General features: G+C 43.7%; 1 protein-coding gene across 1 annotated transcript; it reads right to left on the reverse strand.

The window, feature by feature from the left end:
• Positions 1-520: 520 nt before the first annotated feature.
• Positions 521-18718, reverse strand: pip4k2cb (phosphatidylinositol-5-phosphate 4-kinase, type II, gamma b). Its single transcript, XM_048173658.1, has 10 exons — positions 18312-18718; positions 18001-18098; positions 16876-16972; positions 5258-5407; positions 4143-4289; positions 3903-3941; positions 3477-3590; positions 2352-2616; positions 1604-1707; positions 521-1470 (listed from the first exon to the last, which is right to left on the reverse strand). Exons 1-10 carry the CDS (start codon positions 18465-18467, stop codon positions 1387-1389), a joined length of 1254 nt encoding a protein of 417 aa, XP_048029615.1. The 5' UTR covers positions 18468-18718; the 3' UTR covers positions 521-1386.
• Between the last annotated feature and the right edge of the window lie 4426 nt (positions 18719-23144).

Below are 23144 nucleotides of genomic sequence, written 5' to 3' on the forward strand. Positions count from 1 at the left end.
CATCCTGGACTGGGCTGAAAGGAAAGAGAATCAGAACGTCCAGCTCATATTTCCACTTCCTTTCAGAGAGCTCAACTTGATGAAGGACAAAATACTTCATGACTTTCTCCCTGAAACCAAAGAAATGAAACCACTGAGTGGTGAATATAAAATGTTGTTCATCTTTGATGGTCTGGATGAGTGTCGTCTGTCTCTGGATTTTCAGAGAAAACTGAATCAGCCTCATTGGACGTGCTGCTGACGAACCTCATTGTGGGGAATCTGCTTCCCTCTGCTCTCATCTGGATCACCTCCAGACTAGCAGCAGCTGATCTCGTCCCCTATGAGTGTGTCCATCGAGTGACAGAGGTACGAGGCTTCAGTGAGCCACAGAAGGAGAAATACTTCAGGAAGAGAATCAGTGATCAGAGTCTGGCCAACAAGATCGTCTCACACCTGAAATCATCAAGGAGCCTCTACATCATCAGTGCCACATCCCACTGTTCTGATGGATGTCAGCTGCTGTTCTAGAGAAGGTGTTGAGTGAAGCAGAGAGTGGAGATATTCCCAAGACTCTCACTCAAATGTACACACACTTCCTAATCATTCAGACCAACATCAAACATGAGAAGGACTATAAAGAGAAAGTGAAAGATAAAGACATGATCCTCAAACTGGGGTAAGTGGCTTTCCAGCAGCTTGTGAAAGGCCACCTGATTTTCTATGAGGAAGACATGAGAGAGTGTGGCATTGATGTCACAGAAGCATCAATGTAGTCAGGATTGTGCAGTCAGATCTTCAGAGAAGAGTTTGGCTTGTATCAGGGGAAAGTCTTCTGCTTTGTTCATCTGAGCATTCAGGATCTCTGTGCATGAGCTGTGCATCTCTCCTTTATAAACAACACCATAAATGCAAACTGCAAACTTTTTTCCTTTAATTGCAACGGGTGTCAGTTTAACATTCATGTTCTTTGATCTCTGTAGGTTGTATGATTGTGGTAAACATATGTTTTTGCATATGAGTTCTTTTAACTGTTCTTTCAATTCACTGATATTTTAACCCAGTGTTTGAAAAGCAATTTGATTACATTATTTACATCTTATTATATACATATGTTTCACAGTTGTCACATCCAATTCATATACAGATGAATGTTTTATTGTAAAAAAAAGTTTTAGTATTCGTATGATTATTTAACAAATGTATTTTATTCAGAAACTAAAGGATCAATTTAAAAGCCATAAAGACATTGGAGTACTAAAATACAATTTCAATTTTATAATTTATAGAGTAAAAACTAAAGATTTTAATAATTAAATAATGTTTTTGAAATAATTTAATAATGAGAAAATCAAACCAGCTCTCAATCAACATTTTTTTTTTTTGTCCACTAGATTTAAAATGTTCTCAATAGGCAAAGATGTTTGTGACGAATTCTCGAAACCGCTTGGCATATTGTTCAGGATGAACTGTAGAGATCTCAGCTCCAGCCTTAAAATACAAAAAAAATAAATAAATAAATAAAAAACAGAAGAAAAAATAACAGTGTATTTACAGATCAGTTTAGATGTGTAAAATGTGTAAAAAGCAAATCTCAGCTGTCCATTTATTAAGTATCACTTACTCCATGCTTGACTGTTTTAGCTGCATGGGCTGCTTTCTTCTTGGTATCATACTGGGTCAAAATATCTATAAGACCCATGAAGTATACTTCTCTGTGTGGGGCACCTAGATCAAGGAGAGACAAACACAAGACTTACAAATTGAATGTGAGGATTTAAACAAACTGTCAAATGTCATACACCTTGGTCAAAGGCACACTATGTAAATTTTCACCACTAGAGGTCGCTTATTCAAAACAAAGGCATAGCTTGATGATGCCTTGATTTTGCGGAATTATGGGATGTGTTGTCTTCACGTTTACAGCTGGTGGAAAAGAATCGGGATGGGACTCGGGCAGAAATCATGTTCATGGATGAGATTATTAATGTTACTGTAGTATGAAGCAGAGCAGGGCCGAGTGATGTGGGAGCTGAGCGAGGCAGCTGGAGCGATTGCTAATGAGAAATGAGTGCCGGAACTTTTATTATGCCACAGTCGCCGCTTCTGCTTCTTCCAGTAAAGAGTATGTGGGGTAAAGTGCTGTTTTATCATATTAGATACATTTGAGTGTGTTGAAAATTGTTATACTGCTACTCTGCATTTGCTCAGCAGCTGCTATGAGACACTTGTTGCACACTGCAGTGAGCTAGATCGATATTAGGCATGGTAAAACATGGTACTCATGGTAAATCAAGAAAACGAGATTTAAACAATAAGTTTATTGTTTAAACAAAGTATTCAAAGTGTAAACAGACTGGAATGTGACTCACCAACTGCACTCTGGATAGCATACACATCAACATAAGGGTCAAACTCTCCTGGACCAAGAGGTTTATAAGAGCTCATGTACCCTGCAATGCCCTCAGGAGAAGTGCCTAAAGACCCCACAGCTGCAGCGCATAGGTCATTCTCTGAATCCTCCTCCTCTTCACTTAAAGATTCTTTTATTTCTACCTCTTCTTCTTGCTCTGCCCTCCCGACATCATGAATGCCCAGCAGCAGGCTGTAATCCATGATCTTCAAACGTGCGAGAAACTGAACCCAACACATACAGATACACAAACAGACTATTAGGCCATGTTTACACAGATGCGTTTTGGTTGATTGGATCACAAGTAGATGAGGGGAGACACTCCTATTTACACCTGGTGTTTTAATCTGTCTCTATTGTCCGCTTTCAACCACTTCTGTCCTGATTTATTCGAGGGGTGGGTCTATGGGCAGGTAAATGTATGCGCTTTTTCAGATCTTTCAATCTAATGGATGAAATAAGCTCACGCAATTTACATATGAATGCGACCAGAGACAACGGAAAAAGATACAGAGAGCATCAGCTTTTGTTTCTGCTCTGACAACCGCAAGACCATGCTGAATGCTGTGAGTGTGTGTTAGAAATCAGGAACTGTGAGAGAACATTGTGATTGGTACATTTTTCATCTTCAAACCAAACTTGGGTCTTCAGTTGACAAAGTTTAAATCCCATCTGGCTAGCGAGCTTCCCATAATGCTTACGCATTAGGTCTGTAGGCAGAGAGTAGGCAGTCTTAAGTGGCTGTTCCAACACATTCGACCACATAAGTGTCTATGCTACAAAAGCAATCCGGTTAAATGCTTTTCCAACTACCTCTGGAAGTGGTTGAAAGTGGACAAGCTCAAAAGGTTTTACACCCCGTTTACACCTGAATATAGTGTTGTCCACTTGTGATCAACCAAAATGCATCTTAATACCAGGTGGAAACAGGGCCTTAGTTTCAGAGTCAGTTATAAAAGTTACAAAAACCAGGTTGTTTGGGTCTAAGAAAGCTCTGTTTCGCAGTGGGTAAACTCAACTAATCAATCAGAGTACATCTGACAGAAATGTAATATTCTGTAAATTGTATCATTAATCCTCTCACCTCTACATCCCTGTTCAGTTTATCCAATAGCTTTTCTTTCTCCTCTTCACTGATGTAGACTCGCTGCATGTTGTTTCTGAAATCTACATCCTTGAAGGTAGGCAGCTCTTTCACCTGGGTTTTCAAATTATTTTTAAGCAATTATTTTCAAAAACAAATTTTCAGTTTTGAGAAACTGAAACATCTTTCAAGAATAGCATACAAGAATGCCTTTGTAACAGAATGAAAACAAGAAAGGGTAGTCTATAAGTTTAGGATTTAGGAACCTGTTCTAAAGCAATTCTAAAATTAACCAAAACAACTCTATCATTTGAATAAGTTATCAAATAAAACGTTTTAGATAAAACACTATAAGCACAGTATGTTTGTGAGGAACATGAATGTGAATATTTTGGACAAACGAAACTTGATTGCATTATCTCTTACCTTTTCCTTATCACTTGCTTCTCGAGAAACCAACGAGCCCTATAATATGAAATATTCCAGCTAATTTATTGAAATACATAACAATAATTGATGATCCTTACAAAATAATAGATGTTCTACATAAATATGATACAGTAGATCTATCTTATTCAGTAGATTACCTTAAATATGCAAGTTTTTATACAATCTAGTCACCATAACAAAATAGTAAACAATGAGTAAAGAATGACTTTTATCTACCTTGAGGTCATATTTTCTGTGGACAGTTAGTCGGTGGCTGAACATATTCCTCATGACTAAAATGTATGTTTCTTCATTGTCCACAGTGACCCGGTACATGCCAAGGAACTGGGGTAGTAGTGTGCTACCATGGCAAGTGACAATATGCTGAGGGGGAAAAAGTAAATGTTTTAATTTAAAAGAAAAGGGAATAAAAAGAAATAGCCTCAGTACACTTATGTCTAACATCTTTTTTAAAAAGTTTGATTAAACTGTTCAGAAAACAAAATATCTTTCTTATTCTTTGCTAATTTCTTAAATAGGATTAGAGTCAAATCTTACATTGTTTTTGTCTTTTAATCAATGACTAAACACAAATTAGTGACTGTGTATCTCAGTGGCATAGTAAAATAAGCATAAAGCCTAATACTTTATATGCTTGGTGTGTCTGGGGAAATTTATCCATCCAAACAGCATTCCAATACATCTCAATTTGATGCAGTACCCCGCTTGGCATTCATCTAGACCAGATGAAGACCAGCGTGGCCAGAAAGTTATCGGGTAAGAAATTGTTAAATTCAAAATAACTTTTAAAAATAAAGGCTGAAGAGAAAACATTGCGACTGGATCAACCTACAAATGTTAAGCACTTCAGCTGCACTACACATGAAGAAATCTTGGGTATTGCGGTGTCTCGATAGATACAATAATTGGACCAGCATTTGGAGTAGCAACAAACAAGTAACTGAGCAACTATACAGAGCACTGAAGACAACAGTGTGTACTAGATGACTTGCCCTCTGTGCTTTGAAGAAACAAGCACCAGAAAAGATGTTCAGAAGACTCATGCACTGTATTCCAAGTCTTTTGAAGCAATACAATAGCTTTGCGTAAGGAACAGACCAAAATTTTACTTGACATCTAGCTTTCCTTGATGTGTTCATGATAGCTCATGAGAGAAGCATCAATTTTCAGTTTGGGAACAAATAGTACTTTCATCAGATCTTTTCAGTGAATCATAACATATGGTAGATAATGGCCGAATTTTCATGTTTGAATGAACTACTTCTTTAAGTTAATTTTACAAAGGTTAAATTAACCTGTTATTAAATAATTTATGAAACAGTACTCTATACCTGGTGGTATTCTGAAAGGATGTTGTGCACTTCCTCCACCTCCTCACTGGAGATTTGCTTGACAATTAGTGTGCGGTCATATGATGTCAGCAACAATCCTGGTTCCTGACTCTTGCATTCCTTAATTGGAGGACTACGCGTTAGAGAAACCTAAAAGGACACATGGAAATTTGGAAAATTCATGACAATCCAGTCAACGTCAATCTCTCTTACCAGCAGGTATGACCTAAACAGTAACTACAACAGCATACCAAAGTCATTCCATACAAAATCATATGGGAAGGATCTGGTAGGGGGAAAAGAGGCAGATGAGAACTGATGAGGGGAAACAGGTGGGGTATATAGGAGTTAACATGGGGTTTTCTGTTTGTGTGTGTGTGTGTGTTTTGTATGACATTGCAATGTCCATATTGTAAGTAGAAACCAGTCAAAAGGCTATTATCTTTATAAACGTGAGTGCATGTAGTTTTTAGAACACAGACCATGACATATACTTGATCCTCGAATTAACTTTCTAAAATGATTGTCTTAGAAACTATTTCTAGATTAATCTACACACAATCATTCACTTGATCATCATCCTTGCTAAAAATCCAAGAGCGCTTGGATGAGAAATGGACTGGCCATGCATCCAGGGGTTTTTCCTGCCTACAGCCTAAGATGTTTGGATAGGGTCCAGCATCACCTTAACCCTAGGACAAGCGGTTTGGCAAAATAGATGGATGTTAAGTCCACCCCCACAGTCAAGCAAACAAGCCTGATTTTATTGTTTTGCAATCTGCAAAGAGCACACCCCTCTGTGGTAAAGCATGACTCTTTTGATATAGAGACTATCATTTGTTAACCTGGGCACTGAAAAAATATGCGCTGCTTGCAATAAAAATGCTGCTTCAACTTTCACAGTTTTGTTCTTAATGAAATTCATGTCTGTGAAAAGACTTCATCCCTGCCTGTGCCAGTTAGTGAAAACCATTTGGCTTTGACTAAAGACATGCCATTACTGTTGGTAACCCTGCCAAAATTCATTTTATTGTCATTTATCGTCCAACTAGACAACTTCCTTGAGGAGCTAGATAGCCTGCTGTCCTCTTCCCCAGAGGAATGGCACCCCACTGGTAGTCCTGGGTCTGCTGGGTAACAATGCAGTGGGAAAGGAGCCAGAATGTTTAAGCAGCCTTGAACACAAATGGGATGCTGATATCCTGGTGTACTGAGAGGGTCCTAACCATCTGGAACACAGAGATGAAGGCACCTTGAAGTGAAGGTTGCTTGTTGGGCCTTAAATTTGTTGACAGAGACTCATAGATGTATCTGTTGCTGAAGGACATGTTACGGTTAACAGTTCTGTGGATGGCAAAATTATCAGAGAATGACAAGCTTTAAGGTGATGGTGGCCCATTTCAAAGCACACCTGGTGAGAAGGGAGATGATGAACACTACATGTCACGGTTGCAAACATGGAGACAAGAGACAGATCCAAGTGCAGGTAAGTTTAATGGGTAATCCAATATCGTGAGTCCATAAACAGGCCAGGGTCAAAATCCAGAAAAGCAGTCCATACAAAAACAGGCACAAGAACAGGGAACAAGAAACAACACGGACTGGGAAATGTGAACTGAAAACTCCATGACTAGAACAGAAACCAACAGGGTATAAATAGACAGACACTGATAACATAATACAAGACAGCTGTGTGTAATGAAGTGATCATGAGATAATGAGTCCGGCAAGTGTGTATTGGGTAATGTAGTTCATGGGGTGAAAACAAGAGTCCAGGATGGAGTGCCCTCTAGTGGCTGATAGGGCACTCACACTAGTGATCATGACATTACCCCCCCTCAAAGGAGCGGCTACCAGATGCTCCACCAGACAAAAAAAAAAAAAAAAAAAAAAAAACTCAGGAGGGAGGTGGACAGGAGGAGGCTCAGGGGGAGGGATGGCGGGCCAGGTCCAGAGTCTCCAACAGAAGGCCAGGGGGGAGCCGGGGGAACAGTCCATGGAGACTCTAGTGGGGTCAGGGTTCTGGCAAGTTGCCAAGGCGGTGCTGGAGGAACTGACCAAGCGGGTGTCAACAGACCTGGGGTCCTGGCTGACAGCCAGGGTGGCGCTGGGGGAACTGACCAGGCGGGTGCCCGCAGGCCTGAGGTCCCGGCCAACTGCCAGGGCGGCGCTGGAGGAACAAACCAGGCGGATTTCAACGGTTCAAATGGCCTGGGCGGTGGCAGCAGGGCAGAAGGCTTGGATGGCGGCGGCGGCAGGGCTGGCCAAGGGTGTTTCATGGCCATATCAGGGAGAGCGGACAGCTCGGTGATGGCCTCCGTGGCCGTATCAGGGGGAGCGGACAGCACGGTGACGGCCTCCGTGGCTGTATCAAGGGGAACGGACAGCCCGGTGAACGGCCTCCGTGGCCGTGTCAGGGAGAGCAGACAGCTCGATGATGGCCTCCGAGGCCGTATCAGGGAGAGCGGACAGCTCGGTGATGGCCTCCGTGGCCGTATCAAGGGGAGCGGACAGCTCAGTGACGGCAGCGGGCTCAGGCTGGGGCTGCTCTGGGACGGCAGCGTGCTCAGGCTGGGACTGCTCTGGAACGGCAGCGGGCTCAGGCTGGGACTGCTCTGGGACGGCAGCGGGCTCAGGCTAGGTCCGCTCTGGGACGGCAGCGGCCTTGAACTGGCCGACTGATCCAGAGTCAACCACACCAGTGTGCATCTTCCAGGCACGCAAGACCACCAGGACATAAAAGGTTAAGACCACCTTCCGGGCCACGACCGGACTGACATGCTCCGGGACGGCAGCGGGCTCGGGCTGACCCGGGACGGGAGTGGGCTCGGGCTGGCAGACTGGACTATGGTCAACAGACCCTGAATACATCCTCCAGGCGCGTAGGACAATCAAGGCGCAGAAGGTGAAGACAGCCTTCCAGGCCATGGCAGGACTGACCGAAGAAGCGTGCAACTCTGGAGTGGACTCCCTAGCTGGAGCAGACTCACTGACTGGAGCGGACTCACTGACTGGAGTGGGCTCTGGAGTGGACTCATTGGCTGGAGCGGACTCACTGACTGGAGCGGGCTCTGGAGTGGACTCACTGACTGGAGCGGGCTCTGGAGCGGACTCACTAGCTGGAGCGGACTCACTGACTGGAGCGGACTCACTGACTGGAGCGGACTCACTGACTGGAGCGGACTCACTGACTGGAGCGGACTCACTGACTGGAGCGGACTCACTAGCTGGAGTGGGCTCTGGAGTGGACTCACTAGCTGGAGTGGACTCACTGACTGGAGCGGGCTCTGGAGCGGACTCACTAGCTGGAGCGGACTCACTGACTGGAGTGGACTCACTAACTGGAGCAGACTCACTAACTGGAGCAGACTCACTAACTGGAGCGGACTCACTAGCTGGAGCGGGCTCTGGAGTGGACTCACTAGCTGGAGCGGACTCACTGACTGGAGCGGACTCTGGAGCGGTCTCACTGACTGGAGCGGGCTCTGGAGTGGACTCACTGACTGGAGCAGACTCTGGAGCGGACTCACTGACTGGAGCGGACTCACTGACTGGAGCGGACTCACTGACTGGAGCGGACTCACTGACTGGAGTGGACTCACTAGCTGGAGTGGACTCTGACTGGAGCGGGCTCTGGAGCGGACTCACTAGCTGGAGCGGACTCACTGACTGGAGTGGACTCACTAACTGGAGCAGACTCACTGACTGGAGCAGACTCACTAACTGGAGCAGACTCACTAACTGGAGCAGACTCACTAACTGGAGCAGACTCACTAACTGGAGCGGGCTCTGGAGTGGACTCACTAGCTGGAGCGGGCTCTGGAGTGGACTCACTGACTGGAGCAGACTCTGGAGTGGACTCACTGACTGGAGCGGGCTCTGGAGCGGACTCACTAGCTGGAGCGGACTCACTGACTGGAGCGGACTCACTGACTGGAGCGGACTCACTAGCTGGAGTGGGCTCTGGAGTGGACTCACTAGCTGGAGTGGACTCTGACTGGAGCGGGCTCTGGAGCGGACTCACTAGCTGGAGCGGACTCACTGACTGGAGCGGACTCACTAACTGGAGCGGACTCACTAACTGGAGCGGGCTCTGGAGTGGACTCACTAGCTGGAGCGGACTCACTGACTGGAGCGGACTCTGGAGCGGACTCACTGACTGGAGCGGACTCACTGGCTGAAGCGGGCTCTGGAGTGGACTCACTGGTTGGAGCGGACTCTGGAGTGGACTCACTGGTTGGAGCGGACTCTGGAGTGGACTCACTGACTGGAGCAGACTCTGGAGTGGACTCACTGACTGGAGCGGGCTCTGGAGTGGACTCACTAGCTGGAGCGGACTCACTGACTGGAGCAGACTCTGGAGTGGACTCACTGACTGGAGCGGGCTCTGGAGTGGACTCACTAGCTGGAGCGGACTCACTGACTGGAGCGGGCTCTGGAGTGGACTCACTGACTGGAGCGGGCTCTGGAGTGGACTCACTAGCTGGAGCGGACTCACTGACTGGAGCGGGCCCTGGAGTGGACTCACTGACTGGAGCGGACTCACTGGATGAAGCGGGCTCTGGAGTGGACTCACTGGTTGAAGCGGACTCTGGAGAGGACTCACTGACTGGAGCAGACTCTGGAGTGGACTCACTGACTGGAGCGGACTCACTGACTGGAGCAGACTCTGGAGTGGACTCACTGACTGGAGCGGGCTCTGGAGTGGACTCACTAGCTGGAGCGGACTCACTGACTGGAGTGGACTCACTTACTGGAGCGGGCTCTGGAGTGGACTCACTAGCTGGAGCGGGCTCTGGAGTGGACTCACTAGCTGGAGCGGGCTCTGGAGTGGACTCACTAGCTGGAGCGGACTCACTGACTGGAGCGGACTCACTGACTGGAGAGGGCTCTGGAGTGGACTCACTGGCTGGAGCGGACTCACTGACTGGAGCGGACTCTGGAGTGGACTCACTAGCTGGAGCGGACTCACTGACTGGAGTGGACTCACTAACTGGAGCAGACTCACTAACTGGAGCAGACTCACTAACTGGGAGCAGACTCACTAACTGGAGCAGACTCACTAACTGGAGCAGACTCACTAACTGGAGCAGACTCACTAACTGGAGCAGACTCTGGAGTGGACTCACTAGCTGGAGCGGGCTCTGGAGTGGACTCACTAGCTGGAGCGGACTCACTGACTGGAGCAGACTCTGGAGCGGTCTCACTGACTGGAGCGGGCTCTGGAGTGGACTCACTGACTGGAGCCGACTCTGGACTGGACTCACTGACTGGAGCGGGCTCTGGAGCGGACTCACTAGCTGGAGCGGACTCACTGACTGGACTCACTAGCTGGAGCGGACTCACTGACTGGAGCGGACTCACTGACTGGACTCACTAGCTGGAGCGGACTCACTGACTGGAGCGGACTCACTGACTGGAGCGGACTCACTGACTGGAGCGGACTCACTAGCTGGAGTGGGCTCTGGAGTGGACTCACTAGCTGGAGTGGACTCTGACTGGAGCGGGCTCTGGAGCGGACTCACTAGCTGGAGCGGACTCACTGACTGGAGTGGACTCACTAACTGGAGCGGACTCACTGACTGGAGCGGACTCACTGACTGGAGCGGACTCACTGACTGGAGCGGACTCACTGACTGGAGCGGACTCACTAACTGGAGCAGACTCACTAACTGGAGCGGTTTCTGGAGTGGACTCACTAGCTGGAGCGGGCTCTGGAGTGGACTCACTGACTGGAGCAGACTCTGGAGTGGACTCACTGACTGGAGCGGGCTCTGGAGCGGACTCACTAGCTGGAGCGGACTCACTGACTGGAGCGGACTCACTGACTGGAGCGGACTCACTGACTGGAGCGGACTCACTGACTGGAGCGGACTCACTAGCTGGAGTGGGCTCTGGAGTGGACTCACTAGCTGGAGTGGACTCTGACTGGAGCGGGCTCACTAGCTGGAGCGGACTCACTGACTGGAGCGGACTCACTAACTGGAGCGGACTCACTAACTGGAGCGGGCTCTGGAGTGGACTCACTAGCTGGAGCGGGCTCTGGAGTGGACTCACTGACTGGAGCGGGCTCTGGAGCGGACTCACTAGCTGGAGCGGACTCACTGACTGGAGCGGACTCACTGACTGGAGCGGACTCACTGACTGGAGCGGACTCACTAGCTGGAGTGGGCTCTGGAGTGGACTCACTAGCTGGAGTGGGCTCTGGAGTGGACTCACTAGCTGGAGTGGACTCTGACTGGAGCGGGCTCACTAGCTGGAGCGGACTCACTGACTGGAGCGGACTCACTAACTGGAGCGGACTCACTAACTGGAGCGGGCTCTGGAGTGGACTCACTAGCTGGAGCGGACTCACTGACTGGAGCGGACTCTGGAGCGGACTCACTGACTGGAGCGGGCTCTGGAGTGGACTCACTGACTGGAGCGGACTCACTGGCTGAAGCGGGCTCTGGAGTGGACTCACTGGTTGGAGCGGACTCTGGAGTGGACTCACTGGTTGGAGCGGACTCTGGAGTGGACTCACTGACTGGAGCAGACTCTGGAGTGGACTCACTGACTGGAGCGGACTCACTGGCTGAAGCGGGCTCTGGAGTGGACTCACTGGTTGGAGCGGACTCTGGAGTGGACTCACTGGTTGGAGCGGACTCTGGAGTGGACTCACTGACTGGAGCAGACTCTGGAGTGGACTCACTGACTGGAGCGGGCTCTGGAGTGGACTCACTAGCTGGAGCGGACTCACTGACTGGAGCGGGCTCTGGAGTGGACTCACTGACTGGAGCGGGCTCTGGAGTGGACTCACTAGCTGGAGCGGACTCACTGACTGGAGCGGGCCCTGGAGTGGACTCACTGACTGGAGCGGACTCACTGGCTGAAGCGGGCTCTGGAGTGGACTCACTGGTTGAAGCGGACTCTGGAGAGGACTCACTGACTGGAGCAGACTCTGGAGTGGACTCACTGACTGGAGCGGACTCACTGACTGGAGCAGACTCTAGAGTGGACTCACTGACTGGAGTGGGCTCTGGAGTGGACTCACTAGCTGGAGCGGACTCACTGACTGGAGCGGACTCACTTACTGGAGCGGGCTCTGGAGTGGACTCACTAGCTGGAGCGGGCTCTGGAGTGGACTCACTAGCTGGAGCGGACTCACTGACTGGAGCGGACTCACTGACTGGAGAGGGCTCTGGAGTGGACTCACTGGCTGGAGCGGACTCACTGACTGGAGCGGACTCTGGAGTGGACTCACTGACTGGAGCAGACTCTGGAGTGGACTCACTGACTGGAGCGGACTCACTGGCTGAAGCGGACTCACTAGGTGGAGCAGGCTCTGTAATAGACTCGCTGGCTGGAGCGAGCTCTGTATTGGACTCACTGGCTGGAGAGGACTCCAAGCCTTGAAGGATGAAGGAAGCCTTCTTCCTTCTCCTCCTCCTCCTTTTACCGGGGTGAAGCAGAGGCTCAGTGCCCATCTCCTCTGTGGCGACTGGAAAGTCTCTATGGTAGGGTACAGGTTGACCAGGTATAGCCCACTGGCTTCTATAACCGAGATATTTGATGAAGCCCCAGAAATCCAGGATCTGAAGACCCTCCAACTCCCACTGAGGCAGAGGGTCATCCAGGCATATATTAAAAATTTCCTTCAGAGCGACATCACTATATCCCAGCCCTACCGCCAGGGTCCAAAACAGTTGTGCAAAACCACCCACCTCCTTGCCCTGTTGCCTCAGGGTGGTTAAGTTTTCCAGGCGAGCCATCCGCTGCTTCACAGTAGTCGGAGGTGTGATCTGGATCCCCATCCTGCTGGATCTTAGGTGATGGAGTTTTCTGTCACGGTTGCAAACATGGAGACAAGAGACAGATCCAAGTGCAGGTAAGTTTAATGGGTAATCCAATATCGTGAGTCCATAAACAGGCCAGGGTCAAAATCCAGAAAAGCAGTCCATACAAAAACAGGCACAAGAACAGGGAACAAGAAACAACACGGACCGGGAAATGTGAACTGAAAACTCCATGACTAGAACAGAAACCAACAGGGTATAAATAGACAGACACTGATAACATAATACAAGACAGCTGTGTGTAATGAAGTGATCATGAGATAATGAGTCCGGCAAGTGTGTATTGGGTAATGTAGTTCATGGGGTGAAAACAAGAGTCCAGGATGGAGTGTCCTCTAGTGGCTGATAGGGCACTCACACTAGTGATCATGACACTAAATTTACTCACTATGTAGGAAATTTGTGGGACTCTCCATAGTAAGTGAGCAGTGGAGTAAAAAACATTGCTTTCTTTCACTGAACTAGAGGTTGCTGAAAGACCATGGGACTGGCCGAACTCACCGAAGGAGGAGTTGAAGGTGGAAGCGGAGAGGCAGCAACAGAATGTGAACTGGTGGGTTCTTGTGGAGTGGTTGTTTGGAAAGGTGAAGTGATGTAGTGAGGGTTCAACAAAACTGACTAACCAATGTTTCTATGTTATCAGTGATGAAATGAGGAACTGGTCCTGCTGAGTCCATGGTCTACCCATGGTCCACTATGGTCTAGTCTTCTGTGAGGAAGGCTACATGCTCAGATGGATGGTGAACCCAGATGTGTGAACTTTGTTGATACTAGGTAAATCCAGGTATTATCAATAATTATTCACTGTCAGTCCTTGTCTGCTTCCCTCTATAAATAAAGTAGGGTAAATCTAGCTTTACCCCGCCTTTGACTTTGGTCACCCATCACGCCCCTGATGCTACTAGACTAGACTGACTCATCACACTTGGTAGAGAACTATTTGCACAAACCTAAATCTTTTTTTCCAACTCCTCCATTACATTTACTTTCATAGTGGAGATTTGTTTTTAATATTTCCCAGTTGGTCTCATTTCAGTCTCACTCATGTGGTGCTTGAACAGAATGTTTGCTACGACAGTCACTGTGCCCTTAAAGGGAGGTCTAATGCTATTTCATGCATTCTTACTTATTTACACTGTTAAAGAGTTGGATTCTCATGCTAAACATGGCCAAAGTTCCAAAAAACGAGTTGAATGTATGACAGAGTATTTCTGTGCCAAAAATACTCTTCAGATTTCTACGGAAGAGGATTAGGGCCAAGCAATAATAAAAAAATAAAACCATCTCGAGATTAAAGTTGTTAAATTACGAGAAAAAAGTCGTTAAATTGAGAAAAAAGTCGAAATAAAATGTTGAGAATAAACTCATTAAATTATGAGAAAAAACTCATTAGATTTCAAGAAAAAAGTCAAGATAAAATGTTGAGAATAAACTCGTTAAATTACGAGAAAAAAACTCATTAAATTTAAAAACTCGATTTTTTTCTCGTAATTTAACAACTTTTTTCTAGTAATTTAATGACTTTATTCTCAACATTTGATCTCAACTTTTTTCTCGAAATTTAACAACATTTTTCTCATAATTTAACGAATCTGTTCTCGTAATTTAACGACTTATCTTGTAATTTAATGACTTTATTCTCAACATTTTATCTCGACTTTTTTCTTGGAATTTAACGAGTTTTTTCTCATAATTTAAAGAGTTTATTCTCAACATTTTATTTAGACTTTTTTCTCAAAATTTAACAACTTTAATCTCGAGATGGTTTTATTTTTTTATTATTGCTTGGCCCTAATCCTCTTCCGTAGATTTCTCACAGATTTCAGACAGATTTTTTTCGAGCATGGACCTTTATTATGTAACAAAGGGCAGAATTCCTTGTACGGACACTTCTCCAGGAAGAGTGCGCACACACATCAAGCAGAGCAAGAGAGCAAGAGCTAGAGCCATCAACATGCTTCGTTTGGCTTTACGGAAGTCGTCGGCAGCCCTGCACAGGACTTGCTCGAGAAAGATTTATCACTTTGTTTTTAGACCACGAAATCAACAGTGTCACCAAAGAAGTGTGTTTTTGGTTGTGAGGGAAAGATATCCTTGTTTCCCAAAGAACACAGTGTTAAGTGGAGCTGAGAGATTTGTTCTTACACATTACATTGATGCGCTCTCAGTATTTGTCATTAAAATAACCATAATTAACTATCAAAATAAGGATAAAGTCATGTCTGATAGTTGCAATTAATTTTTTATTGGTTAAAATGAATGGAGAATATCAGGATTGGCACTTATGGTTTCATAAACAAGGCCCAGTTCCACACTGGATTTACAGATCGTTTGAAACTGAAAGATGGAGCGGTTACAGCGATAACGATCCCGGTCATGAGTCAGAACCGCAGGTGGTGAGTAAAACTGCATCAAATGTCTGTTTTGTTGGCAATAGGCGCCTAAGTGCATATAATGTAAACAACACAAACGTAGTGAATTCGTAAATTCGTAAATTCATTATTCATCATTCACTATACGCTATATTCTTTATAGTGATCCAAAAGTTATCCAGGGATAATGTGATGGTGTATTGTGTGTGTTTAAATAAATTTTTTTAGCTTGCAGACAATCGCTATGCAAAAGCTGCGCATGCTCGTCACTCTTTAGCTTTGCACACGGCACGCCTTCAGGAGCTCGGCTGTTTTCAGAAAGACTCGGTACAGCGTATCTTTCTTTTATAAATCTGATAAAACTAAAGACTTTTCGGAGATATGAAGGATGCTATACTACTCTATAGGTACTCAAGATTAACGTGAGATTGGCAGAAACTGTGTGTGTTATGCACCCTTTAAGAATTTCACCATCTAAGAATGCTTTTTTTTTAATCAAAAAATGAGATGCCCTGAAAGAAGCTTGAGTTCAGTTTGAAACTTTCTAGCTGGTCCGGTTAAAAATAAATAAATAAAAATGTTTGCTGTCTGCTTTCAACTCACTGAGGTTACCTAAATATCTTCATCCATCCATCAGGTCTCAGTGATGATGGAGCCTATCCCAGGGAAACACCCTGGATGGTGTGGCCAGTCCATCACATGCCTCACACACTCACACCTACAAACAATCATCTATGCTGCATGTTTTTTGGATTCTGGGGGAAACCAGAGCACCTGGAGGAAACCCAATGGGAGAACATGGAAACTCCACACAGAAAGGCCTTCTGACTCAGCTGAGACTTAAACCGAGGACCTTCATGCAGTGAGGCAATAGTGCTACCCGTTGAGCCACTGTGCCACCTTCCAAACCTTTATTTAATATTATATTATTTATTTAATATATTTTAGTATTATTTGTGTCATATTGAATTTTAAAATAGCAAACTTTATCATTTCATGTAAGTATTATAAGAAAAGAAAATTAATTCTTAAGGATTGAAATAGAGACTATTTATAAAATATTCTGCTCGCAGCACACCGTGACATAAAACTCCACTGTCGCATAAAGAATTGGCATATTTTAAAGGTTAAAAGCAGACAAATGCAGAATACATTGGCAAGTGCCTCATGCAAACATAAAAGCAAATGATGGCCACCATTCAAATGAAGTTGAGCACATGTGTTCTTTCATATAATAGGCCTATACCTGACCTGATCTATGCAAATAACTTGCTGTAAAATATTGTGTGGAACAGATGTGCTGTTTAACCATGATTTTGACTCATATGTAACTAAATCGTTTTACAGTTGAAGTTAAGGGAGCTTTCAGCCTTTTATGCTTTCAGTCTTAAACTATACAGAAATTTCATACCTGGTAATCCTGATGTTCAACTCCAAATCGCTCTCTTAGATTCCGGAACACTAGTGGGCAGTACTCCTTAAACTTGAAATGTCCAGGGAGGTTTTCCCTAAATATTTAAACATAAATAAGCATTGTGGATTTGAACAGTGTAAGAGCACTTCTAATAAACTGTCTTTACAATGGGGAAATAAACCATTAAGTGTTGCTTTACTAATATACTAAAAATTGAATTGTTTTATCACACATTACTGGATAATATTTAGCATGTACATTAATTGTAATGCCAGAGGCGGAGAACTCCTCCGGGGTTTCTCTCAAGGTTTTTCCCTCTACACTACCTAAACATATTATGGACAATTTTTTCTTGCCACAGTCACCTTTGACTTGCTCACTGGCTTTATGGCATTAAGGCACAATTTCTTTAAAGTTGCTCTGAAACAACATGAATGTCACATCACTGTCAATATCAAAAGCATACCGCTGAATATTTACAAATACTCCATGGAAATGCTGCGTGTGTCCGAATAAACAATAATTTTTCATGTTTTGTTTTTGCTAAACAATCATGGTGATTGTATTTAATCATAGGAACTGTGTCTAAGCTTGCATTTCACTGAGGTCACACGTCTGGACTGTTTGCCAGCAACCCCCACCACCACCAAATATATAACCCTGTCTCCATACCACAGCAGATTATGAGTTTTACAAAAGCTTTGTGCAGTTCATTGCACACAAAATAGCCTAAAAACTGTGACTTTGTGAACAAATATGACTAGACTGAACAAACCACATGAACAAGTATTTGATAGATATCAATATTATGTCAAAAATACAAATAGCCTCCATAAAAACTACACAAAATGAACAGATATAAGAGGTGGAAATTAGCATTTGTTTACAACTTTCTATATTTATATATATATTATGCACTGTATATACATAGCCAACCTTATCATGTTTACATGAAACTTTATACTATACTAAATCCAAATAGTCAAATAGTCATTTGTGATGACATGAGAAATGAATGTACTAAAATTGTAATTGGCCATTTATCTGCCAGTCAGAAAATCTTTCAGTTGAGTTTTATTCTTCAGAAAGTATTTGTTGAAGAGTGTGTTCGATAGACCATACTTGTTGAATAGATGGTTGTTGACTTTCATTTTTATGTTGGCTTTGAAGTCGTCTGGAAGTAGCATTACTGGCATAGGCACTTGAAAGAGGTCGTTTATCTGCAAAGGTTAATGCAGGAAGTTTAAGAATTAAAAAATGTATTGTTAATATGCATTAATGACAGCCATTCTCCTCCCAAGCACATAACAACAAAAATAAACAATATACATCATACTTTAGCATTATAGAGCAACATATTTTTTAGTGTTACAGGAAAATAAATAGTTAATTTTTTTAGATTCAGAAATAAAGAAAGGTCTTTAGGAACATACCGTGTGATTGATGCCCCACATAAACACCGTCAGGATGGGGTCGCTGGCCCAGAATATCTCCACTTTTTGATGCACAAAATGTTTTTTCTTGCTTTTTGTTCGTGAAAGTCTTCTCCTTGTGTTTGAAATAGCCCCTGCTTTACCAGGGGAAGACATTATTGCAGAAATGAACCCAGATAATCTTAGACCAAAACAACTTGCCACCTCAGTTGTGATGATGAATGTCTTGAAATTCCTGGAGACATTAACGAATGCAATTCAATGAACCTAAAGAGTAGAGGATAAACTACTCCACTGACTTGCTCCAAAATAGCTTGAGAGAATTAAACTTGGCATAACTCGATCCAAACAGTCACATGCCTGATCAGCATTTCTGTCGGAGGTGTGTCATTTTTCTTGTAAATGAAATAACCCTCTTAGCCCAAAAGCAACAAATCTAGTAATTTTCAATAAGAGCTTTCCTGTTGAGTGCTGGTGAAAGAGCAAAACAGATGATTGTTGTACACTGTGTATGCCGAGGTGAGGTGGTTAGTTGTGTTGACACAGTCAAATGTGTGCTGACCACATGCTATAGTGATCGAGTTTAGCTTGACAACACATTTAGAGGGATCCTATTAAGCTTTTTTACATTTTAAACTTTATTGTGTGAAATGTTTAGCTTTACAGCTTTACTCTGTAAAAAGTAATGCGCTATATCTACTCAAAATTTTGGCAACAGATTACAAGCAATATTATTAATTAAATTCAACAAATATGTCAATGTCAACCATTTAAAAAAAATGTAAAATTTAAAATAAGTAAAATTTAAGTAAAATTTAAACAAAAACATCTGAAAAACAGGCAGACATCAAAGATGAATTAAGAACTATTTATTTTTTATTGCCAACTTTGAAAACACATGATGATAAGCAGAATCACTGAAGGAACAAGAAACACAAGAATTAACAGGTTTAGATGTTGATGTTGATTTTATTGAAAATGTTTGGTCACCGTTATGGTGATTAGTGTGTCATTTAGTTGGTCAGTTTGACTCTTTGCTTTTTATGTCAGTTTGGGGTTTTTATAATGGTGTTTGCTAATTTTACACATTTTAAATGGTTGACTTTTAAGGAATTAATATGATTAATTCTAACTCAGTTCTTATATGATGAATTTAATTAATAATATTGCTTGTAATCTGTTGCCACAATTTTATTGAGTAGATAGAGCGTATTACTTTTTACAGTGTACAGAAAATCATGGTGTAAATGTTAAAAATATTTTATTATCTCTAGTCTCCGCCGAGCCCTCAGCTCCAGCCGCCGCCGCCAAGCCAGCCGCTCCAGCCTATCGCGAGCCCGTTTCTATTACGAACTTTGCTATTGAACGCTCCAGCCCAAAAACTGTTTTCCCTCCCTGCCTCCCTCTCCCGCCTCCTCCTATTTATGTCTGCACTGAACCTCCACCTCAAGCCCCCTCGCCCAGATCTCCACCTCGGACCTCTGGGTGATTACCTACACCCTGGCTCCAACCTCCCTCATCTCCACCATGGTCCATCAGTCCACCAGTCTCCATCCTGCCCCCGTTCACACCTTGGTCCCTCGTCAGCCTGCCCTCACTTCTGGACTGCACTCCTCCGTCTCCGCTCCGTCCCTCAGTTCCAGTTGGCCTCCTCACTCCCCCCGGTGTTCACTTTGTTGTATGTCGTCTGTCTTCTACTGCGGCCTTCTGGAGCCCCGGCTGCGCTTCGGTTGGCGGAGCCGTGGGTTCCGCCATCTCCCGCCGGTCCTTCAGCGCCGCCTGGGCTCAACGGCATGAAGGCTTCGGCTCCTGACCTGCCATGGCTGCCCGCTGCACCTGACCCGCCATGGCAGCCCGCTGCACCTGACCCGCCATGGTTGCCCTCGGCCCCTGACCCGCCATGGTTCTTGGACCTGCCCTGGAGACCTCCACTCCAGTCTACTCCTCCCCCTGCTCCGGCTTGAGGTCTCCAGGGCGCCCACCCCTACGCGCCTACCGGGAGGGGGGGGGGGGGGGGGGGTTCTCTGTTTTGTTAAGGTGTCTGTCTGTTGTTCCTTGCCGTTGTTTGAAGTAAAGTGTCTATTACTGTGGAAATCCGTATCTGCCTCATCTCTCTACCAGCCACCCGTAACATTAATATCTTCATGCCTTAAGGCCAATTCACACCGCCCCGACAACAGCCAACAAACGCCAACAAACTCGTCTGTTGGAGTTTGTTGGATCGGTGTGAAACCCCTGTTGGCGTCCGTTGGCGTTTGTTGGCGTTGGTCGGAGTTGGTTTTCACCCGACTGAACATGTTTAATCGGCGTTTTTCGGGTCGTGGAATGTCTGCGTGGTGTGAACAGTTTTCCAACAAACGGCAACAAACTCTGACGTAATCTGACCTGATCACGAACCGTTGCCATGACGATGAGGCAAGTCCCCTGAATCCGCTTGTTAAGTCGTGAGGTAAGGAACGCCGTTTCCGGGTCCAAGCCTCGACTCGTTTCACTTGAGAATGCCATCGACAGCCGTTTATGAGCGCTATTTATTCATTTTAAACAATCATTTTAAAAAGTTAAACATTTTAAATACTTACAGTCTACACAACAGTCTCCGTGCTTGCAGCGTCACAGATATTAATATTTTAACGATTTATAAAAGATGAATCATTGTCTGGCCATCTGGAATTTTGGTATGGAGATAAAGGTTATAATTATATATTTTTTGTAGTATTACACCACATCGTGTATGTATATTAGCACCATTTGTTGTTTTCTTGTGGTATGAGATAGAGCGTTTTTTTTTTTTTTTTTTTTTTTTATTGCTTTAAACAACAAAACACAACAACATATATTTTGGAGCCAGGGGAGCAAAGAGAACACAATACAGGAAGGGAAAAAAAAAAAAAAAAAAAAAAAAAAAACCATTCACAGAAAAACAAGACCTTTATATCATTCAAAAAGTTTGAAGATATTACACAGATAAACAGTCTTTATAGCTTTTCCATTATTACTATTCTGAATAGTGGACAAGTACTTTTCAAATTCTTTAAGAACTACTGAGAAAAGGGGCTTTTTGTTAGAAAACTTACACTTATGAATGTGAAATTTGACTAATAAAGGCAAGGCAAGGCAGATTAATTAACAGATTAATTACAAAAGCTTCCTTATTCACCCTGCTATCATACTTTATAAATCCAAAAACTACATTTTCAAAATGCAAAACAAAAGTAAAGAGTACCTTTTTCTTAATAAACAGAGATACATCATACCAAAGTTTTTTCACATGACTACAATTCCAAAAAATGTGGGGCACCGTTTCTAAATGCAAAGAGCAAAATGAACAGTTAACATCAATATCTTTCTTAAACTTACTAAGGAAATGTTTGACAGGGTAGAATTTGTGTATTATCTTAAAAGAAATTTCTTTTACCTTGTTTGTAATAAAAAACTTAGGTAATAACCAAACACTTACCCAAGCAATGTCCTGGACAAATTTAGTCCAATAAACAGTAGAACAAGACTTAGTAACAGCCTCCATTAGAAATAGAGAACGAATAGATTTGTTTTTGCTTTTGGACTGTGAAAAACAGATTTTACCACATACTGTATCAGTTGGGTCAATTACGGGCATATCAACCAGTGACAACACATCTCTACATAAAGAAATGATACCAGAATTGATTGCAGAGAATACAAGGGAGTATTCTTTGGGAGTCACAGGAAAATTGAAATGCACAAGAAACTCGTCATATGTCATAAGATATCCCTGAGTGTTAAACAACTGACGAACTAAAATAATACCCTTATCAAACCAACTTTTTTAAAAAACACTTTTGTGCTTATACAAAATACAACGATTATTCCAAACAAAGTAACGTTGTGGAGAGAAGTTGTGCTTGTAGATCAATTTCCAAGCCAACAAAGCTTGCGCATGAAAGGCAGATAGTTTCACAGGCAACTTGTCAATCTTGTAATCACACATTAGTAAAAAAGAAAGACCCCCAAGATGGTCAAAAATAAAATTTGGAATAAAATTCCATAAAGAAGGTTGTTTTAGACAAAATTTTAACCAATTAATTTTGAGGGTATTATTTAACGTAGAGAAATCTAGAAAATCAAGGCCACCATATTTAATTGAATTCATAACAACAGATTTGCGAATATAGTGTACACGATTCTTCCATAGAAAATTAAATAAAATCTGATCAATAGTTTTGATAGTTTTATTGTCTAAATGTATAGATGAAGCAATATAGGTTAGTCTAGAAATTCCTTCTGCCTTCGACAAAAGAACTCTTCCTCTAAGGGAGAGGTCTCTTAACAACCATAGATTAAATTTGCTTTTAATCTTTTTACAGGCAGGATCATAATTCAGAGAAACTATCTTTTTCATTCTTTGAGACTGCTACACCTAAATAATTAACAGTATCTTTAACAGGGATACCATCCACAGATACAGTGGAGTTTTTCAAGGCTAATATTTCACATTTTTTAATATTCAAAAACAAACCTGAAGCATTTGAAAACAACTGAATATTTTTAATTGCCTGATGAACCTGGCTAGAATTTTTTAAAAATAAGGCTGTGTCATCCGCAAGTTGACTAATTAAAATGCTTCTACCAGCAATATGAATTCCTTCTAGCTGACTATCTTTAATAAAATGACAGAAGACCTGTGCAACAATCAGAAAGAGATACACAGAGACTGGACAGCCTTGCCGAATCCCTCTTTCTAGAAAAAAACCTTGTGTTGTACCATGTGCTAATTTCACAGAGCTATTTCCCCCAGTATACAGAGTTTTCATAGAGTTACAAAAATAGGGCCCAAAACCAAAACGCTCTAGACAA

Source organism: Megalobrama amblycephala, linkage group LG21 (assembly GCF_018812025.1).
Source record: "Megalobrama amblycephala isolate DHTTF-2021 linkage group LG21, ASM1881202v1, whole genome shotgun sequence".
Lineage (NCBI taxonomy): Eukaryota > Metazoa > Chordata > Actinopteri > Cypriniformes > Xenocyprididae > Megalobrama > Megalobrama amblycephala.

Bases quoted from the DNA above. Each gene is read 5' to 3' on its own strand.
- pip4k2cb (XM_048173658.1), bottom strand. From the start codon at position 18,467: ATGTCTTCCCCTGGTAAAGCAGGGGCTATTTCAAACACAAGGAGAAGA. The intron at 18,099-18,311 runs GTATGTTCCTAA...TAACCTTTGCAG, and splicing joins TGTGGGGCATCAATCACACG to ATAAACGACCTCTTTCAAGT. The intron at 1,708-2,351 runs GTGAGTCACATT...TCCTTGATCTAG, and splicing joins TGCTATCCAGAGTGCAGTTG to GTGCCCCACACAGAGAAGTA.